At 41.1% G+C, this 27477-nt stretch overlaps 2 protein-coding genes across 2 annotated transcripts in view; both read right to left on the bottom strand.

Annotated features, from left to right (window-relative positions):
• Positions 1 to 27154, bottom strand: LOC131249271 (probable disease resistance protein At5g63020). Its single transcript, XM_058249922.1, has 3 exons — positions 26907 to 27154; positions 6633 to 9215; positions 1 to 89 (listed from the first exon to the last, which is right to left on the bottom strand). Exons 2-3 carry the CDS (start codon positions 9205 to 9207, stop codon positions 13 to 15), a joined length of 2652 nt encoding a protein of 883 aa, XP_058105905.1. The 5' UTR covers positions 9208 to 9215; positions 26907 to 27154; the 3' UTR covers positions 1 to 12.
• LOC131249273 (disease resistance protein SUMM2-like) overlaps positions 1 to 27477 on the bottom strand; it is a 107454-nt gene that overhangs the window by 31570 nt on the left and 48407 nt on the right. The gene's annotated exons all lie outside the window — the stretch shown is intronic.

A 27477-nucleotide genomic window follows, 5' to 3' on the forward strand; every position in this document is an offset into this window, starting at 1 on the left:
CTAATGAGGGGATTACTGCTGCCGTGACGTCGAAGCAACCTCTTCTGATTCTTCTTCTGCTCTTCTTTTCATTCTACGTCCTCCTACTTCTTTAAAAAAAGGTAAGAGTGTTTTGGTGTTGGGATCATCCCACTCCAATGCTGAAGTCTCTCTTTCAAAGCTTTCAAAGTAACTCAGTTTATGTAGAAAGAAAATGCACAGCTAGAGGTAACAGACGAAACTCAAAACTCAGTGTGTGTTTGTTGCATCAAATATCGTGATATTTTAAGACTGCAAAATCACAAGAAATTTTAAGATGTTTGGTGCTGCCAAACGAGTATTAAAAGAAGAAAGAAAATTTAGAGAGAAAAGAAAGGGAATGAAAGAAAAAGGGGTTGAAGCGTACAAAAAATGAACTCTGATCATGCAAACACAAATTGGCTGTAACGATGGTGTGCAGAAATTTCTTGCTGGTCACAAAGCACGCGCATCTGCTTTGGACCGTCGGGGCGTTGACTTCATTGGTTAATTGCAAATTGCAACTGACCAAAGTGCAGTCGGAGGTACCAGCCAGATGTGTGTGTTCACAGAATCCAATCCCTCTATCAGATGCTTCACTTAAAAAAAATCCAACCCCAAAAATCAGTTCGAAACAAAACTTAGGTTAACCGTAGCACATGACACATTTTCGGATGGAATACTTACCGTTAAATTAAAGCAGAGGAGTGGGCTATATCCTGTTGTGTATATATAGAATCCAGTCCGTTCATGCAGTTTTTTGATCTATTGTTCCCCTGTTAAATTCAGAGTGGGCTTTCTCTCTCCTAGCTTGTGGGCGTTTTCTCTCCTAGCTTGTTCCCTTTGAGGTTGTCTAGTTAAAACTTGGATCTGCTTCATCTTTAGGATGATTCCCTAAAACGAGCTGAAAAAACGGATGGACGGCTGCGATATACAATACATACATCAAGGTAGGCCAAACTGTAACGTCCTGGCCGACTTTGGTTGGACCCCGTCTTGACGGCCGGATCCGTCCCTGTGAGAAACAGGACACCTTTTCGAGTAATTAAAACATATATTCAAGCGATTAGCCATCGTTGAATGAAGAATCAAGCGTTTCAAAATTCGGTTACTACGCACTTCTCTGTGGAATTATTTAATGATCTGGAAGACTTTGATAGTCTATACACGTGCACCTAAAAATGATATAATTTGGCATGCATGGGACCCACTATAGGTAGGTCATTACCCCAGTATCAAACTCATTGGATGATCCAGATGCTGATTAAATGTTTCAACCATGTTAAATACTGGCCGTTCAATAGATGCATACCAATCAGCATCCTTTTTCTATTGCTCCGAGGTAAACATTGTTGGATGCCCCATCTACCGTGCATCTCAAAGCTTAGACGGTCCGTACATAACAAGTATGGATTCATGTGCATTAACTATCACATTCTGCATGCCAGAGTATCGGAGCTTTCTATATCCTTGCGTTAGTACTTTTTCTTTGCACGAGAAGTCTCAAGTCCAACGGTTGGATTGTAATGTTTGGTCCACACAGCTGATAATTTCCAACCTTTCGTGCAGTGCAACATCCAACACATCTAATTGGTTGGTCTCATCACAAGGATCACCTTAGGTAAAAATCCTCATCATGAACCATGCTACGGGAAACAGTGGTGATTGAATTCCCACCATTAAAAACTACCTGGGGGCTACCTGAATGTTTATTTTCCATCCAACCTGTTGGTAGGGTCACAAAGATCTGGATGAAGGGACCACATAAATATCAGCTTGATTGAAAACTTTTGTTACCTCCCAGAAGTTTCTAAAAGCAATCACCACTATTTCATGTGGTGTGGTCGACCTTAAATTAGGAACTGCTGAATTTTTGGTCTTGTACAATAAGATGATCTAGAAAAGCGGACGGATGGTATGGATGTAAGGCACACGTATCAAGTTGAGCTCCACAGTCAGGGATCCACTGAAGCCACCCCCATTTTCATTAGGTCTTTCTGATTGTGTGATCTGTTCCTGATGATTCTAAGCCAACCTTTTCTCGGACTGATTCAGATTTGCTATATTTTCAATAGATTTTTGCATTAGCATCACCAGTTCAAAAATATTCTAACCTTGTGGGGCCCATTACTCTTTCTAGTGGTGTGTTCCCCCATAGATTTGGATCTACCTAAGTTTTGGGATAACACCCTTAAATGAGCTGAAAACACGGATGAGCAGTGTGGATATGAAATAAATTCATCAGCTTGGCCCCACATGGTTAGGGTAACTCCTACTAAGCTGTTACCCGCTTAACAGCTGATCCGCTACCGCCCATACAAATCTGACAGACTGTCTATATATATTGAAATGGTCTCATGCCGCAGGAGACGGTCGGATCGCCTGCAAAGGGATGGGTGGCTCGGTGGGTCCCACCTCTGTTTCTAGTTTATTATTCAGCAGGCCACACCAAGGAAAAAGGTCAGGGATCCCTTCTACTTTAATTTTAACGTAATAAACAATTCAATTTTAACGTATGATACTTTTCTAGGCCCACCATGATTTATGTGTTACATTCAGACTCTCCATCAACTTCTTTTTCTTTTTCTTTTTTTCTTTTTTTTGTTTTTTAATCATTCTAAAGCATGATCTCAAAAAATATGCACACCCAAAGTTCAAGACCACACCAAGAAAAGTATTGGGAATGGGACTACCATTAAAATCTTCCTAAGGTCCACCATTAGGTTTTTTGCCATCTAACCTCTTTATAAGGTCACATAGACATGGATGAAGGGAAAACACAAAAATCAACTTGATCAGAGCCTTCTGTTGCCCCATGAAAGTTTCAATGGTATGCACCCAATTTCCATTGTTCCTTGTAGTGTGGCCCACTTAAGCCTTATATTTGTGTCATTTTTGTCTTCTTCTTCCTTTTTTTTTTTTTTTTTTTTTTAAAATAATAATAATATGCAAAAAATGGATGAACAATGTGGATAAAACATATATATCATGGTAGACCCCACAAAGCCCATGAATATGGACGCGGATTACGTCCTACCCCCGCTCGGACGGTAATTTGTCCCAACAGGGCTTTGTGGGGCCTACCATAATGTAAGTGTTTTATCCAAGCTGTTAATCACTTTTATCAGATCACTTTAAGATATTAACCAAACACTAAGAAATGTACAGGGCTTAAGTAGACCACAAAGTGGGGATTTAATGTTCATCATTAAAAACTTCTTAGGAGCTGGAGAAGTTTCGGATCAAGCTAATATTTGTTTTTTCACTTCATCCACGTCTACATGACCTTATTAATAGGTTTGATGATAAAAAAAAAAAAAAAAAAACCATCAAGGTGGCACTTAGAAAGGTTTCAACAGTGGGTGTCATTATCACTGCAGCTTCCTCCGGTGTGGTCCACTGGAGCAGTGGACCTGCTTCAATTTTACATACATATCTTAAAATGATCTGATAAAAGCAATTAACGGCTTGGATAAAACTTACATCACGGTGGGCCCCACGGAGCCCTGCCCAGACGGATTATCGTCCGGGCGGAGGTAGGATGCAATCCGCGTCCCTTGAGTATCCAAATCTGGGTAGATCCTGGCAGGGTGGCACCCAGTCCCCGTATTTGGAGACGCATTCTCTGGCCAGCATGTTAGGGGAAGTTCTTGCGCTGCAAACCTAGGTGGGCCCACCGTAATGTTTATGATAAATCTAATCCGTTCATCCATTTTTTGAGCTCATTTTAAGACTTGAGACAAAAATGAGCTGAATAAAAGACTCTAAGTGGCTGCATTAAAGGAAATGGTGGGTAGAGAAATTCATATAGTTGAAACCTCCCTAAGGTCGACAGTGATATTTACATGACATTAATACCATTCATAACTTCATTCATATTAAGATGAACTGAAACCATAAATATTAGTCTCATTCGAAACTTGTGTGGCCTAAAAAATATTTCAACTATGCACGTTCAATCCTCACGTTTTCAGCCCATTTGAGTGTTGGATCCGGCTCATTTTTGGCCCCATATGCTAAAATGATCTATAAAATGGATGGACAGTGTGGATTTCTTACAAACATCATGCTGGCCCCACCTAGGTTTCCAGTGTTGAAACTTCCTGCGAAGTCTTTGGTAAGGAATCCGCGTCCGGATCCAGGGGAGCAGTTTGGTGCTACCCAGGATACACCGAGGTGGGTGGGATCCTTGACTATAGGGTCCACCATGATGTTTGTGCAAAATCCACCCCGTTCATACGTTTTGTGAGCTCATTTTAGACCATGATATGAAAAATTAATGAAGTGGATCCAAAACTCAAGTGAGCCACATGGGAGGAAATAGTAAAGATTCAATGACCATCGTTGAAACTTTAGTATGGCCACAAAAGTTTTGTATCGGCACAAGTATTTTATTTTTTTTACTTCATCTCAATAAATGATTTGGATGCCATGTAAACATCAAGGTGGAACCAAGGAAAGTTTCATCGGTAGACATTTCTTTCTCCAATTTTCCATCTCATGTGGCCCACTTGATTTTTGGATCCACCTCATATTTGGTCATGTGTCTTAAAATGAGCTCGCAAAATGGATGGATGGGTGGATTTCAACTAACATCAGGTGGGCCCCACCTAGCATATCAACAAGTTGGATGGCAAATAAACATTCCCATGGAATGCATAAGGGCGTGTTTGGCCGGGTGGATTGGAAGGGATTGAATGGTATTAGGGTGGATGGCATCACTTTCAAGGTGATGATTGCTGTGCTTCAGTGGATTGGTGCAAGATCCATGGGATTGCTATATCCCGGGATCATATCACCGAGTCTGTTTGGCACGCTGTCCAATCACGAGATTAATCCCTTCCAATCCGTCGAACCAAACTCGTCCCAGGCATAATTGAATGGGATTAGGATGGATTGGATGGATTTTAAGGTAATGATGGTGATGTCAGTGGATTGCTGGCAATCCCATGGGATTGCTATATCCCGGGATCAGAATCCCGAGTCTATTTGGCACGCCCATCCAATCCCGGGATTTACCTTCCAATCTGGCCGGCCAAACAGGCCCTAAAGTTTTAATGATAGGGATTCAATCACGATTGTTTCATATGAGTAATTATGTCAAATTAACATATTTCAAATATTTTAGAAGTTAGTTAATAAATTAGTTATTATAAATTCATTATTAGTTTTCTGACTTGATATACAGATTTCAAATTCATACTTAGGATTTCAGATATAAACAAAGAAATAATTGTGACTGTAGACGCTACCTATCAACCGGGGTGATATAGTGACGTCCTAGAATGATACGTTACCATTTTAGACTTTCGGACATAGGGAAGACCGTTCAAAAATCGGAAACGGAGGGATATTTTGGTTGTTATATTTTCTATCCGTACGGTGATGAGTCTAGTTTGGTGAAATAAGTCTGCCATGGAGAAAAAAAAAGTTGAGTGAAAGGTGGCGTAGTGATAGGTAGCCCTAATACCGTAAGTGTTACCCTTTCTGGACAAATTTTAGATTGATATAAAAAAGCCAGTTGGGTCAATTTAATGAGATCTTTCTGATAGAGAGGCCCATCTAAGCAACGAATGGTCTAGAATTGATGTGATGATCACATGGAAAAGCATGTACCTGCAGTGGGTTCAATCTGTCTTGATGCAACCACTAGAAGAATTTGATATTCTGATAAAAATATTTTATAATAATCAGGGAGGTGGACCCCACACCATGTGATTCATCGACGTTTATCCATTAATCTCTATTCCATTTTGCACAAGTGTGTTCATGTTAATCTGATGAATTATTTATAAGGCACCATGTCCATCTCCTTTAATAAATAAATAAATAAATAATGGTGGGCCCACTGTGATGCATTTCTGGTGATTCAGGTGACCATCAGTTGTGACGACGATGTGAACGTACAACCACTCGGACCATCAATTTCATCATCCATTCTTTAGCCCCCAGGGCCCAAAAGTCAAGCTGACTTCTGATTCAGGTGGACCACACAAAAAAGGAACAATTGGAAGAGGACCGTTTACCTTTGATTTTTTACAAGGGCCGTGGAATCCACTCCAACCATCAGCTTCCTCAGTAAAAGTTACGTCCGGGCTCACCGTGATTAGACCTATCTATGATTTTTCTGGGCATATTAAGGGGAAGCAGTTTGGAGGGTGAGCATTCCATGTACACAATTTCCACTAGTGTGTGATCCACATGAATGACTGATATCGCTGATTTTAGGGCCTTGGGACTAACAGGGGCTGATGCATCTGATGGTCGGAGTTGATTTCACCTCCTCCATATTTGAGCTATGATCCGTTCAAGAGGCATGACACAAAAATGGTATGGATTTGATATAAAGTTTTTCTCACACAAAAACGCATGACCCCTTAGATGGGTAAACTCCAATAATACATCCATATGCTAATCACTAATAATACATAAACACACAGAGAGAAGAAGAAGAACACAACCCATTCTTACTAACAATACATTTCTCAACCATACTTGTTTGAAATTGAAAATACCAAATTTACAAAAAAAAATAAAAATAAAAATCCTAAGTCCATCCGAATGAGGAGATTACCGCTGCCGCGACGTCGAAGCAACCTCTTTTGATTCTTCTTATGCCCTTCTTTTCATTCCACGTCCTCCTACTTTTAAAAAAGGTAGGAGGAGTGTTTTGGTGTTGGGATCATCCCACTCCAATGCATCCCACCATTCTTTGCTTCCTTGTATCTCTCCTTCCACATCAGATGTTGAGTTGCCCAAGGAAAGAGGGATCTTCTTCAGCCGAGGACAACCTTTTATAACAATCGTATTCAGGGAAGGGCAAATGATTACCTGCTTACAAATGCTTTTCAATTTCCCTAAATCAACCAAGTGAAAAGACCTCAAGTTAGGGAGTAGGATGGTATTGTTATTGATGCTGTTGTAACCTTCTTCAACCATAGCTTCTTCTCCTCCTTTTATCACCTCCTCCATCTTACTGCATCCTATAATACCGATGTATTCGAGGCATTGGAGGTGCTGAAACAATTCAAGTGACATGACATTCTCCAATACTTGGCAATATTGGACAGTCAGGTATCTAAGGCATGCAAATGAGCCAGGTAGCAAGACTCCCTCACACAGACCCCTCAAATTCGGAATCCCTCCTAGAGACAGTTTCCGTATTGAGGGTAAAGACGTTATGGTGCTGTCGTCTCTTATTGGCAACAACCACTCCATGCTTCTACTGTATATGATTATACATGTCTGTAAGCGTTGCAAGTGAGAGAGGCAGGGTAAGCTTGACAGATCGCATTCATACATATACAACTTGACAATACCATCAGGAAGCACTAATGAATTACAACTAACAATATTTCTCCTGTCAGTAGACGCAACATAAAGCTCCTTAAGGTTAACCAAACATTCCATACCATCTGGCAGTTCTTTGATGTCAGTATCAGAGAGGTTCAAAATTCTTAGACGCTTGAGCTTTGCTAAGGACGGCACTTCCCTTAACCTTCTACAATTATTTAGTAAGAGTGCATGCAGGTTCTCCAAGTTTGAAACTGATGCTGGCAAATACTGAATCTGAGTGTCAGAGAGGTCGAGAACTCTGAGGCTGTTCATGCGATTGAAGAACTCAGGAGAAATGTTGCGTGAGAGAGGGTTCTTTCTCAACAACAATGTGGAGAGTTTTGGGCAGTTTGGTTTGCCTGAAAGCATTTCAATTTTATTACTCATAAATGATATTCTGTCAGCATCTTCAGGGAATTCTTCTATACCAATTGATCCCCTTATTTGGATCCCAGCGTTGACCACAAACCGAGGGCTCTTCCTTGTAATGCCGATGGCCAAATCTCTTATTAAATCATGCATCACCACTTCATCATCTTTACACCTTACCAACATACATACATCTATCAGTCCATTCAATATTGTGTGGCCTTTGTCGACTTTCTTTTCCCAGTCTCCCGTATCATCTATCAATCCTTCTGCCATCCAATACCTTATCAAGTCTTCATCACCAATTCGATAGTCCTCTGGAAACAAAGCACAATACAAAAAACAAGAACGAACACTCTCAGATTTCAGTCTATCGTAACTAAATTTCAAAATTGGAAAAACTTCATCATTCATGCCTTCGATCTCTGTCATTGAACATTTTAACTCGTCTAATGCATTTCTCCATTCTCTAACGTCATCCTTTTTTCTCATTGAGCTTGCTACTGTGATGATTCCAAGCGGCAAACCATCACATTCTTCAGTCACAAGCTTCGCAATTTGTTCTACTTCTGGAGAAAGCACCATATCAGCCCCAAGCTTGCCCTTAAACAATTCCCATGCTTCTTCTCTCGAAAGTACCTCTACTTGAATTATTTTTTGGCAATTCATGCTTCGGCACACATTTTTTGATCGAGTAGTCAACACTATCTTGCATGCATTGCCTTCGGGAATCCCTACCTTTTCAAGGGAAATTTTTTTCCACATATCATCTAAGATGATAACGAACTTCTCCCTACGCTTTAGAGCCTGAAACAATTTCACTGACCTTCTTATTTCATCATCTTCATGGGAAAATTCCAATCCTATAGCTATTGCAATACCCTTTTGCAGTCTCTCAATATTAGCATCCTGAGATACGGTCACCCAAATGGTAATGCCAAATATTCTAGAGCTCTGTAATATTCTATTGTGGATGTGGGTCATAATGGTCGTCTTGCCCACACCCCCCATGCCATAGACACCAATAATTCTGACCTCATCATCCATCAAGGACTCCCAAAGCTTTTCCAAATTTCTTTCGGCTGTCGTTTTACCCACTAGTTTCGTAGTGGGCATATTTCCCATTTCTGGTAATAGATGAGCAAATAACCCTTCTGAAAATCGACCTTTCTCCCTAAGCTTCGCCACCTCTTCAATCTTCTTTACGACAAGCTTTCCTAATGTTACAGGTGAGCATAAGAAATGTCTCCCTACTTGTGTATAATCCTCTTCTATTGTGGTCATTTGACTTGTAATCTTTTCCACATTTTCTAGCCACAAAGTCACCTCTCCCTTTGGCTTCTTTCCATGCATTACCTCCGCCGTGTTCAGTTCATTCTTTACATCAGATTCTCGAGTTCTCAACTCTCGCATTTGGGTTTTCAGAACTTCAAGATTCTCTTTGAGGTTACGACCGTAGTCGTATTGAGCCCATGTATACTTGGCAGCCTCCCAGATGAATTCCATAGCCACTCCTGCAATAACAACTTAGAAATGTAAAATTAAAAATTATTGAACCCAAAAAATAAATAATTTAGGGCATGTTTGGCTGCACTACTTCATGAAATTTGTACTGATCATAGTTTAAAAACCCAGAAACTCGACTAGACTCAATGATAATAAGGCCGGGTCAAGTTGGAGACTCGATCCAACTCAATTGGAAATTTAATAATTATAAAAAAAAAATTATTTATAATTATGGAGAATATTTAGAATATTTAATTAAGTCGATATCCATACTGTGTTGACTGGGAATTTAATAATAATTATTTTTATATATTTATAATTATAGAGAATATTTAGAGTGGTTAAGTCGACATCCATACTTAGGCCATGTTTGTTAAATATGAAGTCTAAAGACCGAATTTGAAATCTGAAGCCTGAATCTGAAATCTGAAGCCCAAATCTGAAATATGAAGTGAAAAAACTTGTTTCATGATTATGGTTGAAGTATGAAAATTAAGTAGAATTTGAAACAACCTATTTGTTAACAAACATCTTAAATGTCTGAAATATGTTAATTTGACACATTTGTCTCTATCTCCTATTTGAAAATGTTTTATATTATAAAGGAATTATTTTTTATTAAATGAAAATAAAATTATTATATTTAATTCAAATAAACTAAAATACTTAATAGAAAACTAAAATATTATTATTTAAGGTCCTCAATTCCTCTTAGCGGGAAGATTGTCACTATGTGATGTGGAGGATTGAGCACCAATGACAGCAAAACTTTCAAATAAGGCCCACCTTGATGTTTATATGCTATCCAAACCGTTTATAAGGTCATTCCCATTTGGATGAAGTGAAAACACCTAAAACATAGCTTGATACAAAACTTTTATGGCCATAAAAATACTTCAATGGTGCGCATTGAATGCCCATTGTTTCCTCTTGTATAGCACACTTAAGTATTTTATAAACTTCAATTTTAGTTACACCTCCTTAAATGACCTCGCAAAATGGATGGACAGGGTGGATTTCTCAGAAACATCGCGATGGACCCCACCCAACATCATCGCACAGAAAGTTCCTGTGAAAGGCTTTATCAGGAATTCCACATCCAGGTACTAGGACGGAAGTGGTTGGTGTACCACACACCAGCTATATAGCTGCTATAGGTACGTGTTGTGCGAAGACGAGCACTAACGCTCCTCGAGCTCGAGTTGTACGAACGGTTCAAAGGATATCAAAGTTACATGGGACCCACAATGATGTATTTATTATATTTACACCTTTCATCTATTTTTAGAGATAATTTTAGAGAATTATCCAAAAAATGAATCATATCCAAAGATCAGATGGACCACACCACAAATAGTAGCGGCGATAATGATTTTCCCCGTTAAAAAATTCGTAGGGCCCACCATAACATTTATTTTCCATCTAATATGTTCATAAGGTCACAAATATCTGTATGAAGAGGGAAAAATATCATATTGATCTAAAACTTTTGTGACCCAAAAAGATTTCAATGGTAGACATTCAATCCCCCACTGCTTTTTGCAGTGTGGTCCACTTGATAATTCAATATGTCTTATTTTTCATCTCAAGCCTTAATATGAGCTCGCCAAATGGATCGACGGTTTGGATATATCACATACCTCATGATGGGACCCACAAAACTTGCTGATGTTAATACAACAACTATATAGCTGGTGTGAGGTACACCAGCCAATCCGCATCCATACGCGGATTTGCTACTAATAGGTTGAACAGCGAGATTCGCTATCGAAGTGACGTCACCAAGTTCTGTGGGCCCAATATGATGTATGTGGGCCCACTATGATGTATATATGTGTTTTATCTACACCGTCCATCTATTAATTTGTAGATTTAATTTTAGGGCATGAGTTAAAGAATGAGGCAGTTCCAAATATGTAGTTGACCCACTGCAAAAAACAGTGGGGAGATTGATGCCTATCTTCGAAACCTTCATAAGGCTCATCATGATTTTTATTTGAAATCCAACCTGTTCACAAGTTAACACAGACATGAAAAAAGGGAAAAAACAAATATCAGCTTCCTATTTAAATTTTTAACGGTGGGTGTCACTCTCCTCATTGTTTTTTGTGGTGAGGTCCACTGGAGCTTTGGATTTGACTCATTCTTTGGATCTTTACCTAAAATTATATTTCCAAATGGATGGACAACATGGATACAAAACATACATCATGATGGGGCCCACATAACATGGTGATGTCACTTCAGCGGGAGTCTCCCTACTCAACCTGTCAGTATCCAATCTGCGTCTGTCGAAACAAATTGGCTACTCCCCTGCCACCAGCCAATGGCTGGTCGATGCTATGTGGGCCCCACCATGATGTATGTGTTTCATGCATGCTGTCTATCTATGTTTTTAGATCATTTTATGGTATGAGACCAAAAATGAGGTATATCCGAATCTCAAGTGGACCACATTACTGGAAAACAATGTTGAATGAACATTGGCCATTAAAAACTTTTTAGGGGCCACAAAAGTTAAGGATCAAGCTGATCTTTGTTTTTTTTTTTTTCCCATTCATTTGGGTCTATATGACCTAATCAAAAGATTAGATGTCAAATAAACAGTACATTGGGACTTAGAAGAATTTTAATGGTGGATATCCAATCACTATTGTTTTCTTATGGTGTGGTCCACCTGAGATTTATATTCCTCTCATTTTTGGTATCAAGCCCTAAAATGATCTTTAAAAATGGATGAATGGAATGGATGAAACACATACATCATGGTGGGCTCAGAGAAGTGCCCCATGTTAAAAGTTGGGACTTGTATAACGCAAGGGAGAAAATCACCCTGGCAAAGGATAATTTTGGATTAAAAAATTAATAATCACTGAGCGCATTTTTCATTCTCCGTTAGGCTACATTCCTATCACCAAAATTTTTTAACATAAAGGACTCCAATCACGGAAAAATTTCAACATAAAATCGTGGAGCGCTTTCCTTCTTAAGCATTAACGAACAACACTAGACATGGAATATTTTCCAAATTCCGCATTAAATACAAAAATTCAGCGTTAACAAACAGGCCCTTAGTAAAGCCAATTACTTCTCCATTTTCATGCTCTTTTCATAATTAGGGAATCTTATTATTATTATTATTATTAGTATTATTTTATGAAAAGATATAAATACATGTAAAAAAAAAAAAAACTTTCAATGTATTACTTAAGGGTAGTTGGCAAGGAGAACTACAGTTTACAAGGGTTCAGAGTTTGCCCTTACTCGAGAGAACAGTGGAAGGTTGATTTTGCCACCTGCCCAGGAGAAAACAAATTAATGTTCCATGTGATCTTTTTGTGGAACAAGTTTCATATCAGCGTGGATACAGCACATGCATCAGAGATCCGGGCCATTCATTAGAGAGGATGGACTTATACTAGGTACAAAAAATCATAGCACACTTATTAAGTGGGCCACACATGCAAGACTAATCTAAAATTTTTTTAAAAAAAAAAAAACACTAAAAAAGATAATCAAAGTAGCACACCCATTAAGTGAGCCAGACAAGCATGACTAATCTGAACTATTCTTGCAGCCTAACTTTTATTATGCAAGTTTTGATTTACTTTATTAGTGGACCAACATTACCATGGTCCATAGTATACCCTTTCTGATGAATGGTGCAGATATGTCATGGGCCACCAATAAACACCACTAGATTTCTACAATTCGGCATCCTTTCTTTAAATGTCTGTTTGGTTACACCGACGTTAGTAGCTGCTTTTAGCTTATAGAAGCAAATAAGCTACTAATTAGATACAAGTTGGTTTGGTAAGCACCCTTATAAAAGTAAGGTTTTGCTTTTTTTTTTTCCTTCTTGTTTTAACTTTCTCGCTCTCCCTCTCTTTCTCACCTCCACATGATGGGAGATCCATATCTAAGGTTTCTCTGCATGATGGATGGCCTATTTCAAAGGTGGGGTTCACACGATGGACAGATAACATCAAAGTGAGGATCCACATGATGTGCAGTGGACATTAAAGGTGGACCCCACATGATGTATAATTGACAATGATATTCGCCCCACATTATGGATGACCCACATTAAGGTGGACCATTACACACAATGGATGGTCCGAAGCCAATAAATTCGCCGATTACGTAAATCTCGAGTCTAACTTCATAATTTGTTTATCTATGATCCAAATCTAGCTGACCTATTACTAACAAATCAATGCAACCACAACTAAATAAAAACCTGCTTAAAGTCGAGACAACTAGGGGTCGAATTTTAATTAACAAACTAAACTGACTAAGTATCCTTTAAGACTAAGAACTGATGGTTTAGAGTTATTATAATTAAATCATTATTTCTGCTAGTTGCGAATAAGTCACATTATGAACTTAGCTAATCCAAACCATAATAATTGTATACAAGAAATCTTACTACCCAATTCATTCCAGAAATACTTTGATTCTCCAAACAAGCTCTAGATCGTTTGTTAGTGGGCCACTAAACTTAAGACTATAAAAAGACGCTCTTCTTAGTGGGCTTAACGTCCATCGCGAGATATCGAGCCGAGGTCGCATCTCGAATCGTTCAACTTAGAGTCACAAGGTGAGTGCTTAGGTTGTGCGAATACCTTAGCTAAAAATATGAAACTTAAGTGAAACTAGCCACTTTGTTCTTTTATGAAGTTGTAGCTTTCGGACCATCGATTCATGGCCAAAGTTGAGATACCGACTAAAGACATTTTTTCACACATATCCATATAGTTGTGGCCCTGATTGACTATCGGTGACCGTCAACAGACTTCTGATCATACTCATCGATCGGATCATCCAAATGGCGGGCCGATTATATCCATATGTAGATTATCATTAGGGTCAACTATCCTAGAGTGATATCGACATGTACACCCCATAGTGGGCCTTAGAGGTTAGAAACACTCTCCCATAGGGCTAGTATAATTAAAACCTAGCCCTTAGGGCTATTTTCATAACTTATGGAACTATATAAGGCCTTCATTCACCCCATCTCTCCATATGATTTTTTTTCAAGAATGAGAGAAAGAAAGAGAGACAAAGAAGATGGAGATCTTGGAGTGTTTTTGATGCATTCCCTTCAATCAAGCTCTAGCTTCGACGTTCTCCTCCATTAAATCCATCATACTCATGATCGAGAGGTAAAAAACAAATCTTACTTCCCAACCTAGGCTTTTCTAGGTTGAATTGCATGAATCTCACTTAGTTGCCTTGAAATTGGTGTAGAAATTATTTTTCCCCAAATCCCTAACCTGAGGAGCTCAAAATCGGAGCTTCCTTCTTAAAGGTGTGGATCATTATCCTTAGGTTTCCTTTTATCGACCCCTGAGGGACCAGTTAATGATCACTTGTGATAAACGCTTACATCGATTCATTGCATATTTTCATTTTGAGTTTAATTGCAACTTGTATCATTAATTGCCTATTGAGATTCAAATGTTTGATAAAATGGCTGATTGATTGGATGTACCTCTTCATTGATGTTTACATGCTTGATGGAATGCTTTGGTAGAAGTGCGATTCTAATGCTGCTCACATGCTCGATACGATGTCTAAATGGATGTGTAGTTCTATCAATACTAATGGCCAAGTGGTTATGTTGTTGATTCTGTGCTAGGACAATATGATAAACTGCTAAACCATAATGATACTTTGGTTAAATATAATGTTGGGAAAGTCAGCTAACCACTTAGACTAAGGGGTGGCCCGTTTTAAACCGCCCACTCTTGACTTGTTCGGTTGACCTAGGTTGAACATAGATGACCAACAGTAGCTGGACTGCATGACATGCTTGCACCTAATGCTGGTCGAGTCGGAGTGCCCTAAATCGATCGAACCAGCCTAAAAGTTGATTGACTGCTTATATTTACAATGTGTGACAATACCGAACAAAATTTAAGATACCCTGTTCCCATTGAATGAGTCTACTTACAACCATTAGTGATATTATCTACAAGACTCATGGGTAGGGTATGGTAGTATGGGACACCGTGTCCAAGCTGTTGACCTACACTGGCGTGACGAGACTCCCCTTAGTGACTAATGAGTAACCACGAAGGCGATGAGCCTACTACATCAAACTATAATGATGCCATAACCACTCCACGTTTTTGTTTAGGTGACGACTCTTATATAATTTGTGAGCGCCCTCCACCGTCAAAGGGTTGCCTAACCCTGTGCGTGCAGGCTGTATCATCTGGGTCCTTAGTGATCGGTCGGGCCAGTGTTATCCTCACATTGATTGGAGAGTTATCGTCTGGGTGGTAAACCTGAATATGGATCAAGGGACACATATAAGGAGCCGCTTCGGCAATCCCAAGCCTAGTGATTAGTTGAGACCACGATAAAATGAGGGTAACTTAACTTTCCTAATATGCCGGATGAATTGAACCTAATAACTACTCAACTAACATGCGTATTTACTGTATTGCATTAGATAGGACTTATAATTTGGCATTGGGCCGCCTGGGATGAAGTGTTAGCATATACGAAATAGACGTTGAAGTCGCTTGGGAGAGAGTGTTGTTTGGAAAGAGCATGCACCATGTCATATCTTCATATGCACATTTAACAAGAGGGAGTGTTGTTTAGAAATTGTTTGATTTCTTATTTTATTATTACCTATGTTGATTGGGTTAATAACATGTGTAACTTAGAACTAATGGAACCACTGATTTAGTTACTCACTCCTACATGGGACGGTGTTTTAAAACACCAATCAGACGATATTATCGATGTAGGTATTATTAAGATCTCAAACAGGTAGGCTTAGAGTGGCTTGCACCACTGACGTTATTTTTTAGAGGATTGGACCAAACCGAAAACTTTTCACTTTAATCATTTTGGGTCTGTATATTGTGGCTTATATAATTCTCATTTGAGTGGATACCGTAGTTAAATTGTACTTTGATGATTAGCCTTATATTTATTTATTTTTGTTATCTTTATCTTGCTTTGGATCCAGTAATTCAAATTGTAATACTCTGATCGCTAGTGTGTGAAATGAATGTGAATCAAAACAAGGTCACACGTACATTTTTATTTGATTCACACCCAGTAACTCGGGACCAGGGTCTCTGTACTCGGGCGCCGATATTCGAGGCGTGACAACTGCTTACAGCTCAAGCTCATATATCGACCATTTCTTTTGGGTTTCGCTTAGCTTCTCACTGTAGAAGGCCACTGACCTTCCTTCGTTTGATAAGACTCATCCAACTCTGACATATGAGGGGTCACACTCAACCTTAAATAGCTTGTCTATATTAGGAAGAACCAAGATTAGTGTTGTGGACAATTGATGCGTGAATTAGCAAAGCTCTTGTCAGCGTCATCGGTTCACTAAAATAACCATTTTTCATGTAATCTGTAATAGGTACAACTATAATACCAAAATTTCATACGAATTACGATAGAATGTCGCTGACCCGTGGAAACTCCTAACTTCATGAATGTTTGTCAGAATTGGCCATTCCTTGATGGCTTGCACCTTTTCATCATCTACACAAATGCCTGTGGACGTCACAATAAATCCTAAGAATAAAAAGTTATTCATTAAAAAACTACACTTCTTCAAGTTGAGGTATAACTTGTTAACTACCAAGACTTGTGGTACCTGCATGAGATATTCCATGTGCTCCATCTTATCTTGGCTATATATCAGAATATCATCAAAATATACTATCTGTAAGACCCGTATCCTAGTACGTACCATTCCGTAGGCTTTCGCGGTCCTCCTGGTCGAATTTTGATGACCCACTACGCGTAAAGAGTAGTGGCGTGCGATCCTGAGTTGTATCCCGTATTTTAGAGTCGGTTCGACCTGAGACTTGTACCCTACCGACCGCGCCGTCGCCGCGGTTCTGATGTTGCATCTCGCGCGCCGAGGTGATACCCAGGCCAGAAGATGTGGGCCCGCGTTCAGTTTGAGAAAAACACCGCGCTGTTGCAAAATCCAAGGGAACATCACATCAAATCCCATCAATCTCATCAATCAATCACACATCACCTCACATGTCAAAGTACAACCCCATCCCCAAGCAACCCCCCCTAAAGTCAAACTCTCTCTTACACAAAGTACACCCACCACATCACTCACCCATCTCTCTCTTTCAACCTCTCTCTCTCATCTCTCTCTCTCCCTCATTCTCTTCAAGCAATCGTCCATGGCTTCCATGGGAGAAATTAGTGTGGCTCACCTTCCTACCTTCCATCTCCACCATCCAAGTCCGATCTCAACCGTTGAAGTCTACCCATTTGAGCTCTAGCCTGCATTGGCGGAAGAATGAAGAAGAGATCTAACGGTGGGTCTCTCTCTCTCTCTCTCTCTCTCTCTCTCTCTCTCTCTCTCTCTCTTTCGTTATTTTGGAGTGATGATGTGGCCGTGTGGCCCACTCGGATGTACCCCGCCTTAACGTATGTGATGTCCAAATCGTCCATCAAATGAATCCCACGGCGGTCCAAGCCATGCTAGCCCTGCTTAACGATGATGGGAAAATACAAATATCAATTGATCAAGTGGGCCACGTCGACGTGGGACCCACCTTGATAAATACGTCCACGTCCAGTGTCCCTGGACGCTGGACGTTGTGAGCATGGACAGACAATGGGTGTACTAACAAAAACGAATGCCTGGTTTATGCTTTGGATGGGCTGCTCATGTAGGCCCCATCTTGATTGATGGATTTAATCCACACTATCCACCCCTTTTTCCATCTTATTTTAGCCGTTGAGCCGAAATGTGAAGCCGATCTAAACCTCTGGCGGGCCATAATGCAGGGAACAGTAGTTTTAAGTGATTTAAATGGTTAAAGCTCGCTGTGATGTTCCTATACGCCAAAAATATTACATATTGGACTCGTTAGTTCTATTACGAGTCAGGGAGACCAGTAGTCGGTGTGGATTTTTCTAATACGGGCCCCACATTTAAGAATCCCCGGAAAAAATAAAAAAATAAAATAAATAAATAAGCAAACTCATGAATACATGGACGTCCCTGCTGCTGTCAGCGTCCTCTGGACGCTGCAGTAAGCAGCGTCCTTGCTGCTGGTTCAAAGGTGGAAGGTGGGCCCCACCACAGGCCCCACCACGAAGTATGTTTCACATCTACACCGTGCATTTGATGGGTCCTGTTTCTGGAACTAGGTTTCCCTAAAAATCAGCTGTATAAACAACTCAAGTGGCCCACATAGTAGGAAATAGTATTGATTGAACATCTGCCATTGAAACCCTTTTGGGTTATCACTGAAGTTTTGGATCGGTATGCAATTTGTTTTTCCTCCCCATCCGGGTCTGTGTGTCCTTATTAACGGATTGGATGGCGAATAAACATTGTGGTGGACCCATAAGTGGGACCCACCTGATGTAAGAATGGATTGGCATTTGTGCCTCAGCAGCTGCTGTAGGTAACGTCACCAAGCTCTATGAGTCCCATCCACCGTCAGCCCGTTTTCTGGATGTGGGACCCACCTCACACGAGCTACACGTGTGGGGTGGGGGGGGAGGGCACCTTGATGACACGTGTTTTATCTCACGCCATTCATCTGTACATCCGAACCGTTCATCTGATTTGGCCAGCAGCCGCAGCTGCTATGCAGCGTCAGTAGGCTCAGTGGGCTGCCGTGATGTATGTGTTTCATCACATGCCGTCCATCTGCTATACACGTGGGACCTACTCCACACGTGTGACGGTGGGACCCACCTTGGCATATGTTCTGTACATCCACACCGTCCGTTCATCCGTGTGGATCCCGCACGTGATGCATATGTATATTCACCGTCCGTTTTGGACAGGTGGAAATCCACAGTGATGTAAGTGATTTATGCATGACCCCCTTGCTGCATGCGTTTCATCCAGCTGTCCAGCTGTGGGCCCCACTGATGTATGTGCTATATCCAAACCGTCCCTCCATTTCAAATCCAGGCCGCCCATCAACTTTGCTGGTGGGGCCCTGCCCTGATGTATGTGTTTATCCCTGCCATTCATCCAGCGGCAAATGGCTGCTGGGTTAATGTCAGCAATCCTGTGGGGCCACACATGCTATTTAAGCACCGTCCGTACTTGGACAGTGTATATTCTCACCGACCACTCGTTTCCCCCTTGCAGTGGGCGAGGCCCACCTTGGAAGTATGTATTTCACATCCACACGCTGATGTATTTGGGGTACTGGACAATGTTTGGGTGGTGCTGTTGCCACACCTTGATGTATTTGTCTCATCCACACCCTGATGTATTTGGGGTACTGGGCAATGTTTGGGTGGTGCTGTTGCCACACCTTGATGTATTTGTCTCATCCACACCCTGATGTATTTGGGTGGTGCTGTCCAATGTTTTGACGGTGCAGATTTACATAGAAAATGTTTGGATGGTGCTCATTTACATGGACAATGTTTCAACAGTGCTGACCATTGTTAGTGGGCCATGTGCCCCATGTAATGATAGTGTACGGTGATGCACATGTTGCACCTGCTACTATTGAAATGATTTTTTATGTATTCCAAGCTCCCACCGTCCATCAGGACGTGGGACCCATCGTGATATATGTGTTTAATTCACAACGTCCATCTGTTTTATACCTAAGCTGCCCACCTGTTTTGCTTTCGCACCATTCATCTAGGACGGTGGACCACCCTGATGCAAGTGTTGTCCAATATGTGGACCACCTTGATTGCATGTATTTTATATTCTCACCGTCCATCACAGCAAGTGGACGCACCCCGATGCATGAGGCCTGCCTTGATGAATGTGTTGTATTCACACCGTTTGTCCATTTTTATGGACGTATAGCCCACCGTGTTGATTCATATATTCTATATCCACACCGTCAATCGCTGGAGGGTGTGTTGCATAGGGTCCTGATGTATGTGTTATATACATATTGTTCATCCGTTTTAGGCCCATGGGCGAGGCCTAATGCGATGTATTTGAGGCCCATGGGCAAGGCCCAAGGTAATGTATTCGAGGCCCGTGGGTAAGGCCCAAGGTGATGTATTCGAGGCCCGTGGGTGAGGCCCAAGGTGATGTATTTGAGGCCCATAAGTGAGGCCCATTGTGATGTATTCGAGGCCCATGCGATGCGGCCCACTTGATGTGTATATGGCCCTTAGGTGAGGCCACGAGCTCATTATATGTTTTGGCTCTATAAGTAGGCCACTCCTTGGGAGCAATGATGGTTAAATATCCACATTGTTGGGCAATGATGGTTTAATGTCCACATTATGACCTTCGATTTGGCCGTGTATCTTGACTGATTACTGATTAGCGATCGAGGCCGTTTATCTTGACCGATTGCTGATTAGCGATCGAGGCCATTTATCTTGACCGATTGCCGATTAGCGATCGAGGCCGTTTATCTTGACCGATTGCTGATTAGCGATCGAGGCCGTTTATCTTGACCGATTACTGATTAGTGATCGAGGACGTTTATCTTGACCGATTGCTGATTAGCGATCGAGGCCGTTTATCTTGACCGATTGCCGATTAGCGATCGAGGCCGTTTATCTTGACCGACTGCCAATTAGCGATTGAGGCTGTTTATCTTTACCGATTGCCGATTTCGATTATTGACCGATTTTAATTGTCGAGGCCGATTATCGAGACCTATATGGTGTATATGCGACTCGTAGTTGACCGATTGTCGATTAGCGATCGAGGCCGTTTATCTTGACTGATTGTCGATTCCTATTGACGCGACCGATTTGTCGATTCGGATTATCGATCGATTCTGATTGTCGTGACCGATTGCTGATTTTGATTGACGTGACCGATTTGCTGATTCTGATTATCGATCGATCCTGATTGTCGTGGCCGTTTGTCAAGACCGATTTGTCGAGGCCGATTGTATAGGTCGATTCCGATTGTTGAGGCCGATTTCGACAACCGAGGCTGATTGTCAAGACCTATATGAGGCCCATCGTGATGTGTATTTGGCCCTTATGTGAGGTCATGGGTCCATTATATGTTAGGATCTATGAGGGTCATTCCTCGGGAGCAATGTTGGTTAAATGTCCACATTGTCGAGGTCGATTGTCGATGCATGTCATTGATACCGATTATGAGTATGTGACTATACAACATCATGATACATGCCCATACACATCATCTGCATGTTTGTTATGAGATGTGGTTGACCATTGCATATTTCATTAGGCAGATTGTTATAAGACTCTCTGATAGGCGGAGGTTATCACACATGAGCGCACGGTATGCGCAGGGTTGATACATGACTGGATTGTATGACTCATGCATCTTGCATTGTGTGCCCTAGCGACATCAGGGCTGTAGCCTCCACATGCATATCGTGGATGGCCGGACGCGACACCGGAAATCTGTTCTACATGGGGTGCTATAGATATCCCTGGGTGAAAGTCCCTAAACCCTCTTGGTTCCAGAGGTTGCTCCAACGTCTAGACCGAGTGGATGCATGAGTGCATGAGGGCCGTATACCGTTAGGCTGCATCTCCCACTGTGTCGCAGTCGGTTGGAATGGAGTACGGCCTTACCTGCCGAGAGGAGGGGGCAATGCTAGGCTGAGTCTGACCAGCTCGAGGAATGGGTCCGCTATCGACGAGCCGGGCCCGATATTGGCAGGCGGATAGTGAGGTCTCTTCCACTCACCTTGTTGCGCGCGATGGGGCGGCAATTTGGTTTGGAGTGTAATAGACCCCGGTGATTTCCCAGAGAGGAACTGTATTGATGTGTGGACTTATTGAGCAGGCGTTGCATACTCATTCATTCATTCATTCACTATCCACTCGGGCTGGTGGTGCGCAACTATTTGTTACGTGTTCATTCGCATGACTAGGATTTCGGTTGGGCGCGCGACTAACCTGAGATCAGGAGTTTACCACATTGAGTCTGACTATCCAAATTTAGGTATGGGACTGGTTTGGATAGAAGTCCCTTGTGATGGACCCCGTGACCTGCGATACTACGTACTACCATCCCGACTTCACACTCCAGCATGGTCATTCCATTCGCACCGCATATTGCATTACATCCGCCGCGTATGACATTTCGGATTTCTATGTTTATGCATTTATATGACTTAGATACAACTGACGGTATTCATGGACTCATTAGGATTTGTATATTGCATTGCATCAGCGGCATCTGATATTTGGCTTGTTGTCTCCGCATTGCCTAGTTGATCTACATTGCTTCATCAGTTTATGATATTGTTTTTATTATATTTCTGCGTCGCATAGCCTGGATAAGACTGATGGTATTCATGAGCCTATCAGTATGTTTTCGTATTACTCTGATTTCGTATGATTTATGATCTTTCTAGTGTTTCTGATATTGTATAATTATGGGTTTATCAGTATTTTCGCTTACTCTGATTACTCTGATATTGCTTACTTGGCACTTACCTTATGCACACACTTTCACCACCCACTAAGCTTTGTATAAGCTTATGCATGATAGATGCGTGCAGGTGATGTTAGGTTGCAGCAGCATTGAGCGTGGAGCTTGCAGCGGTCATCTGGAGCTTTGATTTATTTTATATATGTATTTCCCTTTCAGTATTGTACTCAAACGATTTTAGTGGATATGTGATGATGATGTTGCCTTTGTGATTTGGGTAATCTTGTGGTTATGCTCATTACGAGATAAATGTACGCTGGAAAAATCCTCCTTGTAGGATCTCAGGATCGGAATCTGGCGAATGGGCGCTGGGAGCCGAGAATGGGGTTCTACGGAGGCTGTCAGCGCCAGATTCGGTGATCGGGAATTTTGTGAGCCCGATTTCCGAGTTTGGGGCATGACACTATCACAAACCGGCTAATGAATGACCTCAACACTCGATTCATCAAGCGTATAAAAGTGCTTAGTGTGTTCGATAGACCGAAGGGCATGACCAACCTTTCATTGGTCTTGAACGTCATTTTTTACTCATCAGCAGGCTAGATACGATTCTAATTGTACCTGCTTCTTATACCTAGTTTAGAGAATACATTAGCACTTTCAAGCATATCAAGCATGTCGTCCAACCGTAGTATCAGGAACCGATATTTAATGGTAATCTTATTTAATTGCCTCACTGTCGACACACATGCGCCAGTTCCATCTTTCATCGGCATTAATAAAGTTGGTACAACGCATGGGCTCATGCTCTCTTTTAAAAGACCCTTATGGATCAATTCCTCCACTTGACTTTGAAGTATCTCACACTCTTTTGGACTCATCCGATAGTGAGGGCAGTTGGGCAAGCCAGCATGTAATGTTAGATATTGTCCCACATTAGGGATATCCATCATGTAACTCTTCGAGCCATATCTATTTAAATTCATTCAGCGATGTCTTTAAACTTGGAGGAATGTCTAAGGGCTCCAATTCCTCAATCTTTATCACCATAGTGTACACCTCGTCGGTTTCCTTGGATTTCTCCATAAAATCTCGAATGGTTAAGAGGGAACTCCCCTCCAATTTAGAAGCATCAAGGTGGTTCTCTGGTACCATGGGGGCAAGGATCGTCTTGCGACCTTCCTTGAGGAAGACATATACATTGTCTCGTCCTCAATGGATTGCATCACAATCTGATTGTCATGGTCAAATGAGTAACATATGACATGCATTCATGTCGACCAAGTCACAAAGTACATGATATTTATAATTCATACTAATTGAAAACGAGACAATGCATTGTTCAGTTACCTTGGTCTTATTCAACTTTTTTATCCAGCCAATTAAGTATGGGGAATTATGTTTTATCGTATGTAACCATAACTTGTTCACTATAACCTTTAAGACGATATTCTCGCTATTGCCACCGTCTATGATTACATCACAAACCTTACCATTGATGGTACACAGTGTACGAAATATATTGTGTTGTTACGAGTGCACCTCCTTCCTTGGTGTGTACAATAACCACCTCATGACCTAGGATTCACCATGATCCTCGACAACCATTCTTTGTCACCAATTCCTTCTTCAGCGGATTGTTCATTCTTATCAAATTCATTCTTTCGCTGCCTCACCTTCAACACCCCCTTCGTTAATGGTTAAGTGAGCTGCGGGGCGTTGAGGGCAAGTGTTCAATAAGTGGTCTGGTTGACCACAATGGAAACAATGGTTGACCACAATGGAAACAATGGTTGGGCTTTGGCTAACCATAAGGATTTGGAATCCTTCTCGGACTTGCTACTATGAGTGCTGCACTTTGAGGCCTAGATGGACTACTCGTGTCACAGTTTGCGGTCGTAGGAGGTTGAGGATGCCTTCCAACTAGTTCCTTTCATTTGGTCAGCGCCAATCTTGCGTGGGACTTGTCGTGGAGGCTCAAGTTGAAGGATAAGGCCGAGTAGGGACTCTCGTAAGGTGCATTTTTGCCCTACCTGCCAATTGAACCGCTTCATCTATGGTCCTGACTGGATGCATTTGAACTTGGTCCTAAATTATCGACCGTAAACCACCTATGAATGGAGTTAACTTTTATGATTTAGTCTTTGACAAATCATTCAACGTTTCCAACTGCTGGAATTCTTCAGTGTAACTTGTGACAGTCCGATGTTCCTGTCGGTAAATTTGGTATTGCTAGAACAACACCTGCTTATAATCATTGGGAAGGAATCATATCGAAGAAGGCGTCTTATCCACAGCCATGATCAGATGGGCGCCTTGTTCTGTCGGGCACGTGAGAGTTGTAATTGTTCTACCATGCAGAAGCACCGAATTTCAATTTTAACACAACCAACTTCACTTTCTTTTCTTTTGGCACGTCCATGTAATCAAAATTATTCTACTTTGACTAACAAATCGAGGAAGTCTTCTATACCCATAAGCCATTAAAATTGTGAAGTTTAGCCTTACCTCGATAATCTCTTTCAACACGATATAATCAATCGTCTCCATGGACCGGCCATCGGGTAACGACACCACCAACATCCTCGTCGCTGGAGCTCGACTCATTTGGGATAGCCCTGCGATTTGCCTCCGAAAGTGCTTCACGGAAAACGGAGTTGTGCTGTACAATGATCAGAGGCGGTTGAATGTCCACAATATGATCGAGGGTTGCCTTCATCCATTGCATAGTCAACTGACTCTCTTAGTGTAATGCTTCCATTCTTTCCGATAGATAACGAATCCCTAAATTACCGTTCACAGGATTTTGGTCTATTTGGTCATTAGTTGCTATCGGCCTGAGGGGAGTCATCGCTCTGATAGCACTTGGGGTAAGGAGGGACATCATGAAGTAGATCACTGTCTTCCTCAAGGGATAACTACTTTGAATTCATAGAGCTCTCTGAACTCCTCACGAAGCTTCCTCGAATCCACGAGGGATAAAAGCAAGAATAATTTCTAATAAATTCTAAATAACTTGACTGATGATTTTTTTTATTTTTATTTTTTAAGGTACTCTAACCTAGGACAGAGCTTTAGAACTCTAACTCAAATACCCTAAAAACGTGAGTCACTATAAATAGTAAACTTACTATTTATAAATGACCTCTGTTCCTATTCATGGTTTTCAGACAAAAATAGTAAGTGTCCAATTTGGCCCAACCATGTTAGAAAATTCCATTTTATGTTGAGCACGAGTTCTATAACTCAAAGGATCAAAAGTTACACTCAAATTAAAACTTACTATTTATAGTAAAGGTGAAATTAAATGGGACTTTTGACTATCATTTTGATAGAATCTTGCAAATCCAGCATGGGCAACCTAGCATAGCGGGGTTGGTTGGCTTAAGTAGATTCTAATCATGTATAATATGCTGAAAAATTCATCCTGATTTGTGAGATACGACTGATTTAAGGTCCAGATAGTCTGGATCGTTTCTACCTTCAATTGGGCTGTCTTTAGTCCATCTTTACCATGAAAGTGTTTACGACCCACTCTATATTAGATTTGGATGGATTTTAGATGAGTTTTCATTATCCTCAGGGTGTGGCACACCTAATGGTTGGATCCGTCTGATTTTTGGGATACCTAAACATCATGGTGACCTAAACCTATTTGTTTTCCATCAAAACATTAGAGATGGATTAAGTTAGGGTTTTACATGAGTCAAGCTAGCTCGAAAAGATCGCTCAACTCGGCTCGACTAAGCTCGAATTGACTCGGCTTGAAAGGCTGACTCAAGGTGAGTCAAGCTTGTTTATGAAAGCTCGAGTTGAGTTCAAGCCAAGTTCTACCACGGAGTATTTCAACTTAACTCGACTCAAACTGGACTCGACTCGAAGCTCGAGCTCGAGCTCGACTCGGCTCGAGTAATATATATTATATTAATGTTAAATATAATATATATATATATATATATATATATATATATATAAGTTTTTTTTTAAAAAAAAGAAGTTAAAACTTAAAAGTTTGTACTAAAAAACTCTACCCAACCTTACCCGTCCCCATTCCCTCTTTTTCTTTCCCTTACCCTACTTAGGTAAACTCGAGTCGACTCGAACCACTAGCTCGACTCGAACTCGACTTGAAAGCTTTGGCAAACAAGCCAAGCTTCAATGTTGAGCTCGAGCTCGAGCTCGAATTCCAGTATAGCATGGCCGAGTCAAGCTGAGCTTGGCTCACCTCGACTTGACTCGGCTCGATGTACAGCCCTAGATTAGGTGGATCTAAATCAAATCATTTCTTCTTCTTTTTTCTTTTCTTTTTTTTTTTTTTTTTTTTTTTAAAGAAAAAGAGGAATAAAAAGAAGAGGAAAGGAAGTTATACCCAGCTGAAGACTCCCTTTCAATGCTTCCAAAGCAACTCTTTTTCTGTAGAAAGGAATGCATGGAGTTATTATACGAAACTCAAAACTCGGTGTGGGTTTGTTGCACCAAATTTCATAATAAAATATGATATTTGGTGCAGCCAAAAGACCATTAAAATGAAAGAAAATATAAAGAGAGAGAAGATAAAATAGAAAAAAGGTTGGAGCGTACAAAAATGAACAGTGATTATGCAAATTAGCTGGAACGATGGTGATGATGATGGCTTTTATTTGTCAAACGATGGTTCCCTGAAATTTCTTGCGGGGTACAAAGCAATGCGAGTCAGCTTTGGATTCTCGGGGAGACTTATTGTTGACTTCTTAGTTAGTCGTGACAGACCAAAGCGTGGTTTGTGAGACCGGCCAGATGTGAAGTCCGGTGAGTTTGTGGAATCCAACCCGTCCATCAGACGCTTCACTTATAAAAAAACCACTCCAATAAATCAGCTAGATCCAAAAAAGCTCAGGGTAGACAAGGGGTGGAGAGAGTGGGGGTAGGGTGGATGCGGTACTCTGTTATATTTATTGAAT

Source organism: Magnolia sinica, chromosome 6 (genome assembly GCF_029962835.1).
Source record: "Magnolia sinica isolate HGM2019 chromosome 6, MsV1, whole genome shotgun sequence".
NCBI lineage: Eukaryota > Viridiplantae > Streptophyta > Magnoliopsida > Magnoliales > Magnoliaceae > Magnolia > Magnolia sinica.